At 43.2% G+C, this 7840-nt stretch overlaps 1 protein-coding gene across 1 annotated transcript; it reads right to left on the reverse strand.

Moving 5' to 3' along the window:
* Window positions 1-2191: 2191 nt before the first annotated feature.
* On the reverse strand, window positions 2192-7433 carry LOC106580722 (mRNA decay activator protein ZFP36L1). The gene is made up of 2 exons (XM_014162063.2): window positions 7247-7433; window positions 2192-6075 (listed from the first exon to the last, which is right to left on the reverse strand). The coding sequence occupies exons 1-2, from the start codon at window positions 7304-7306 to the stop codon at window positions 4954-4956; spliced, it is 1182 nt and encodes a 393-aa protein (XP_014017538.1). The 5' UTR covers window positions 7307-7433; the 3' UTR covers window positions 2192-4953.
* Window positions 7434-7840: the final 407 nt, after the last annotated feature.

Below are 7840 nucleotides of genomic sequence, written 5' to 3' on the forward strand. Positions count from 1 at the left end.
CGCACCTTCCACATTTACAGCACCTGCGTCGATACCGCACTGGGACTTCGCCGCTGGCTGGCCAGGTCCCTCTAGCACTGACTTATCTGGTACTGGAGTGATCCTATATACTGAAACATAACAAAGGTTACGTATGTAACCACGGTTATGTGAGATATATGGATCACTCCAATCCTCTACGGTACTAAAGGTGCCTCAAAAATGATGTAGAGAACGTGTCGCAGCCATGGGATCTATATATAGGGGCGGACCCCAGCCGTGACACAGGTGTACACGGGAGCAAATCTTTAAATCCTCACCTCGGATGTATCCCTCCGCTGCAGAGTGATACTAATATATCGGAGTGATCCATATAGCTCACATAACCGTGGTTACATACGTAACCTTCATTATTAGACCAATAACAAAGAGAGTTCCAAACCGCTCTGTCAATAACAGCTAGTTTTCAGTTATCCCTCCCCACCCAGACCACTCCCAGACATTCCTAGCAAAGTTCTTGCTTGAGAAACTGCTCTTTGCTAAGAAGCTATTTTTGACCACTTTCATTGTTACCCAGAAATGATTTGATATTGAGTCTGGATTCAAAACCCTGCTGGGCCCCCCATCTGACTCTCTCCAAAGACGTGTAATAAATTGCATTACTGCACTGGCATATGTTTTAAATAAACATCTGTGAATTTGTCAAACTTAAATAAACAAACACTGATTACCAAATTGAACGCATACCTTCTCAGTACAATTGACCACAACCCAAACATTTCCTCTCTTAAATGGTCGCTCTCACACAAATAGTGGACTTGTACATCAACAACACAACACATACACTACACTGGTCATTCAGGTCAAAGCTCTCACCTGAAGTGGTCTAAGGTGTACTTTGTTTACCTGTTCAGCACTAATTAGGGTCCCAGGAGAAACACTGACCAAACTTTGGTTCCTACCATGTTATATTATTTTCAAGGTGCAGAAAAAGGGCCACACTTATTGACATTCAGCACACAAATGAACCTGGGATGTGCCTCTGGTATTTGGTTGGGCAGCACCATCCTCTGTCAAGGCATTAAGGGAATACAGAAATAACACAAAAGTCAACTCAGAAAAAGATGACTCTAACCTCCAGCCATGACTATAGTGTGTTGACTGATGGTCAAAAACAGCATTTCGCTGCGAAACCTGCTCATCCTAATGGTCTATAAAACCAGGCCATTGCGATTGGCTGAGCCAGAGACGGAAGCGAGACATCCCTCTCCCACATGTTTTCTGTTTCAATGGAAGTCAATGAACTAAGTAGACCAGACCTAGAGGCTATCACATTGGTGTCTATGGGAAAGCCAACCCCTTTGGTAGACAGGAACGGACCATTTTTTGCAATGGTAAACAGCCTGAGGAAACAATCTTCTTTTATCCACCATCTTTGGCTGAACTATGGCGATGACCTAGGCCACTTCCTGTTTTGTGAGCCTGCAGTGGGAGCAGGAAGAGGAAGTGAAACCAAGGCGATGGGGGCTATAAACGCAAACTGGACAGGGCTCAGAGGACCGTTGACCAGCGCCATAATGACCAATCATGTGATGGGAAGTGACAGGACAGGAAGTAGCAAAAATACATATATGGCTAAAAGTCAGAGGCCGGGTGTTGCTTTAGTACTAGTCATGACAACGCTGTTTTACCCTTTCGTGAATTCCATTGGTGTGTATGTAGTTATAAAGAGGAAGAAGTGTGAGACTCGCGAGCACCTAAAAAAGTGTTCTAAAAACGTTTGTTGAGTTGTGAGTCATTTCAACGTTATATATTCTTTAAACATGCTTTACTAAAATAGTTCCCTTGTAAATATTTAAATAATTTCATTATGTGCTTTAAACTGATCAAGAGCAAGTAGGAATACTATCCATTATGCAAAATATCCCCAAAAATCAGAAACATACTATTGTGGAAATGCAAAGTTCACTGAACCATGACCGGCAGTATGCAAATTATCGTATCTCAATTATATACACAACAGTAAGTGTATGCTTTGCATTGGTGAACAGGTAAATGCTGACCCTTAGATGCAGTTGATTTTCTCCTGAAGGCCTAAGGCACAGCAGAATTGGTAGCAGTGCAGATTAGATTAAACAGGCATTTACTGACCTCTGGTGGCGAACATCATTACTGCTATTTTATGTGCAAAAAATAATTGAAAAGAATTGGACCGGTTTCAAGTTTTAATGTCACTTGCACAAGTACAGTGAAATGCCTTTCTTTCAAGCTCCAAACCCAACAATGCAGTATTTCAATGTAGCTCAAAAAAATAACATGAGTTTGAACAAAAACAAGTTGGGTTACAACTGAGGGAAAGGCCTTAGATATACTTTTTGTGGAAATCGTTCTGATCAAACATACATAAACATCAGTAAATAATAACAGGAACGTTTGTTTGAAGCGCCTCTGTGGCTTGTAAATATGCAGACATTTCAGCGCACTTTCTGAGCATGTCAACCTGCGCCAAGAACCGATGTGACAAGGACACTTTTTCTCAATGAAAACACCAAAATGGTACAAAGTAGGCATTATCAGAAAATAACTTTCTAATAACTTTTCCCAACAAAAACACCAGCAGCATCCACAAGGAGTTCATGTTACACTAGGCCATTCAGGGTGAGCCACTGGGAAACTTTCTGTAGTCGTTCATGTGTTTAGACCTCTTCCCCTCACCTCTATGGGATAGTGCTGAGGCATGGACACATACTCCCCTCCCTCTAAAATATATTCCTTTCTATCCAGGACCATATGTTTGACCCGTGGTCCCCATGAATGCAGCCATCTGCTCCGTCCTCCAGATGATCCGTGGCTGTGAGAGAATGGGCCTGCCATTGTACAAACTCACTGGGCGCGATGTGGGAGAATCCCCCTCGTCCCCACAATGGAGAAGAGTCAGACATTTTTTAAACCCATTCCCGGCCACCCCTTCCTCAATGGCAGTCATCCCATTGTCGCACTGACAAGTAAATGAACTATAAGTTTCTCATTACTGAACTGCTAACTGATGTGGGTTCAGGTTTCCTTATATTGTGTTGCGATTATTTTTGTTGTGTTGACTCCTTGGAAATGGAGGGCAACATAAAAGGTGGAGAAAACATATCGGAAAGCATTCATGACATAATTGAAAGTAATTGTCTCTTCGTTGTGAAAATGGGAGCAGAAGCCTAACTGCTCCTACAACAACTCCAGTATAGAGATGGTGTCACTATTAGCGACTATTTGCCATCTTTAAAATGGCAGCCACGCAAACGATACAGCAGTTGTTAGAGCCAGGCGTCAGCTGTCATCTGAAGGCATTCAGCTTCATTGCTTTTCAGGGAGTAAGCAGAGGGGTGTAAAGATAAAGGATGAAACAAAAGCCATCTTATCTCCATATGAAATCTGAGCCGCTTGACTACCCCCACAAACACTGTGAATAACAGAACGTACTCAAACTAAAAGAGTAGTCCACTGTTACAGTAGCCTACAGATTAAGCTGTGGGTAGTGATTTGTGGAGCGGCTTTACATTGAAACAACCGTTCCAAAGTCGTTGGGATATAACCAGGTTATCGCGACAGGACACGATCAAACCAAGAGTTACTCAGGCGTGCCGCTACACAAGCTATTTGGAGCAACGCATCACAATTTGAAGAGGCATGTTCATTTGTGAATACAGTCGATAATATTCTCAAACCCCAATGGCATCATGACAAATTCAGTACTGCATTTCACAGACGCAAACATTACGTACAGATTTCCCCCAAACACAGCGGAAATACAATCATTGTAAGAGACTACATGTTTAATTAAATGTTTTTGGTACAAAAAAAAATATTAAACTTTATACAAAACCACAAAAGTTCTATAAATACATTAAAATAAATTAAACTTAATTTACTAAAGATCGATTAACACTAAAACAAGCTTGAAACATGTTTGTCAAAAAGGCATTTAAATACAACGGAATGCAAAAAGTGCATCCACTCAGAACCAACTACCAAAACAGCTACCATTTGATCGCCAAAGGACTTTCAGAAAGACAGTACAATTGAATCTACTGAACTAGGTGCAGTTTTGGTCCAACTCAGTAGAATCAGATTTCAACAGCAACCCAGTTTAATCATAGCACATTTCCATTTATTTTTCTGCTAAAAATCAGGGATTACATGCAGAGTCCACCACACAGCGGATACACACTGTACCCTTGGGTGAGTCTACAGAACATCTACATACAACTTCAAACATATTTGCAGAGATCACAGAAACAAGTGAGAAAACAATTATTAATTCTCACAAGCCACCTTGCCAAGTAAAGTTAAGAAACCGATTTAAGCTTTCATCTAAAAATAGAGGAAAAACAAAGGTCACCCTGCAACTAACAATGAAAATTGCAGTTTCCCCAAAAATAAAAGGTTTATAGGCACTGAAGTCATTTAAAAATCTAAGCTGGGTTTTTGAAAAAGGTACATTTCTTAAAGCCCAGTGAGAAGAACAGTGTATAATAAAGACCCCGCTGCCAGTATACAAAATATCACGACATTTGTCACCCAACATTCATAGGGGGAAATCTTCTAGCCTGGCAGAAATTGATATGTAACCTTGTCTTTGGCTTTAACATTGTAAGATGAATTCATTGCTCCTCAAACTGGCGTTTACATGACTAGTAAGGTGGCAGGAAATGAGGACTTCCAGCACCAATCACACAATTTGATAAAATGGTCAGTGCAACGCAACTCCGGCACCTTGCCTTGTTGACTTCGACCTCAAATTGTACAGCTTAATTTCGCTTGAGCTTAACCGAAGCACATTCGTTTGTCAAGAATCTGCCGTACAATAACAGTATACTACTTTAATACTGCAGTAAGGTTCTTAAAAAAAAAAAATACACAAGTCTTTCAATGGCCAAGACAAGAGTCACATTGGTTTGGGAAGGTTTGAGGAGACAATCATACCTAGAGGAAGAAGCTAGTGCCACTGCAGCACTCGCTGCTGAAGCCCTCGTCAGGCACTGACAGCTGGCTGAAGATAGGCAGCCGCCGACCAGACCCATCTGGACCAGAGGAGTCAGACCCACTGAGGCTGCTGGCTGAGCTGCCACACCCACCCTCGTGGTCTGACAGTGAGGTGTAGGAGAGGCTTCTGGCACTGAGAGCAGGCCCACAGGGGGGACTCTGGCTCTGCTGCAGGCCACAGGCCTCTGATAAGGTACAGGGGTTCTGGGAGGGGGAAGGCACAGGGGACAGTCCACAGAGGGAACAGCCGGAGTCAGGAGAGGGGAGAAATTGAGACTGGAGATCACAGGCCGGCTCAAAGACACAGTCCACCTCGGATAAGGCGTGGGAGAATAGGTCGGTGATGTCAGCTGAGGTGGGAGGGGAAACTGGAGGCACAAGGAGGAAGGGTTGGGAGTGCATCAGGGGCTGTGGAGGGGCAGAGGGGAAGCCTGAGAAGCTGAAGCTCTGCCTAAGTAGAGGGGGTCGTCTGGAGCGAGGGGCTTGGGGACCAGGGCAAGGTCTGGCAGGGCCCAGGTCGTCCTCGTTGTTATGAACAAAGTGGCAGCGGATGCCGTATGGACAGAAGCCGATGGTGTGGAAGGTGCGACAAGGCTCCGTCTTGTACTTGGGGTGTCTGTTGAGGTCACGCATCTCATCAAAGCCATGGGCAAACTGGCACTTCCCCCCGTACTTACAGATGCCACTCTCAGCAAAGGTGCGGCACAGTTCAGTCTTATAGCGTGAAGAGGTGGGAGACCCAGAGACAGGGCCACCAGTAGGGGAGGCTGGGGGCTGTTTAGGTTCTGTAGAGGCCCAGCCCAGGGTGCACGTGCTGGGAACCACCATGCTGACCGAGCGCTCAGCCCAGAATGACATCTTGTTCAATCTGGATGGAAGTGAGGCATCTGTGTTCTGCCCCCAGTGGCAGGAGGTCATGGTTGCACTTTCTGTGGAGTCTGTAGAGAGGGCAGAGCTAGATGCAGAAAGGGAACAGGGGGTCCGGGGCTTATTGTAACCAACAGGTCTCACTGGGAAAGTTGACTGCTTGGATGCATCCCGGAGGTCCAGGCTCAGAAGATGCTGGATAGAGACCGTCAAAAGAAAAAAGTTATACAGACATCTACATTTTCACAAAATGGTCTGTTGCCTGAAGACTAGTCATGTCAAGAACACCATCTTATGTTATCTTCATCTGGAGGACTCACATCTACATATTAAAAAAAATAATATATATATATAAAACATTAAAACTTAGCACATCAATAAACAGACGTTCTATAGGCACATGTCCAAAGGCCTAACATCATGAGTAAGCTAAACTTAGCAAGAACGATACTTGGTATTTTGAAAGCAACGTTTACAGCATTGGTCTATTGATTTGAACTTCTACAATTAGGTGCTGTAAGATTTACTTTGTAAATGGACAATCGTTAAAGTGCAAGAAAGGCTAGACTGTCCAAGCAGCTCGGATTTGTTGTGGGTGATTTTAGCTAATGCAATTTTCCTGTTTTCGTATTACCTCTAGTTAGTTGCTTGGATTCAGCTACTTTAGCAGATTGGCAGAACGATGTTAATGTACTGTAGCTAGCCAATACCTGTCGTTGACTTTTGAAGCGCGCACTAAAACTAATTTAAAAATGCACGTTGGTTTATCTACACATGGATAACCAGTACTCCACTGTTGGTTTGTGCATTGAACGCGTCAATCTTATTTTGGAAACGATTGTGTAGTTGAAAAGAGTATTTGACTTAACTCACGTTAACCACCAATTTTGAGTCGTTTCCAGTGAAACTCGAACAGCGCGACAAGTTAAAAATGCACGTCAATGACTGACAAGATGCTCCGCGTCACTGGCAGCTGCACGACTACAAGCATTTGTAAGTTAGTCGGGAGCACATTGTCAAACGAAACATCGCTAACTAACAAAACATGACACCACTAACAAAGATGTTCTCATCTATCTGTGCCACTAACCTAGCTGGGGACTGAACCTGCAAACAACCGAAAACAAATAGCAGCATTGCAAATTCACTCACTGCCGGTATTCATTCGAAATAGACTTGTTGGCAAGTTTAAATAATTAGGTTGCTAGCAAAACTATATATTATATGCATATTACGGTAGCATGCTAGATTGTGCTAATTAAAAGGCATCCGTTGATTTGTGCAACATCAGACTTGCTGCCAGACACGAGTCACCGTTAGCTGGCTAGTTAGTTCGTTTTTAATGGTATATAAATAATCAAATTACCTTGCACATAACCTCTTCCAAATCAAGAAATTGATTAAGCGCGTATGATGGCATTTTCATGAGATGGGATTCCCTCTTGCACAAACGGGAAAGCCTGCAACTCCAGTTAAACAAACTTTTCAAAGTTTTCTGTGCGAACTACAAACCCTGTGTTGGTCCACGTGTGGGTTTTAAGGCTTCACTGTATACCACAGCCACACCCCTGCACCAACTCTCATTTCCCTCTGCGTGGCCCGCCCACCGCTCAGCCTAGTAGTTGCGTGCATGTCAGTCAAGCAAAAGCATGGACGAGCGCTGACTGACCCGTCGCGGAGAGATGCACATCACATCGCAACAACAAATCTTTTGATGCACATCGATTGATGGACAATATTGGACTGCATAACATTTCTCTCTTACAACCCAAAGCACATCTTGTTTTAATACATTTTAATTTTGAGTGATTATAATGTACAAATATGCCAAATATATGTTGTAGTTTAATGAAGACAGAAGGCACAAGCACATATTGTTGGTCAAATTGGACAAGATGATTAAGGTACTGCGCTTTTCCATTCACACCAATATGAATGTGCAGATGATAGGATGCAATAA

The sequence above is a fragment of the Salmo salar genome, chromosome ssa20 (genome assembly GCF_905237065.1).
Source record: "Salmo salar chromosome ssa20, Ssal_v3.1, whole genome shotgun sequence".
Lineage (NCBI taxonomy): Eukaryota > Metazoa > Chordata > Actinopteri > Salmoniformes > Salmonidae > Salmo > Salmo salar.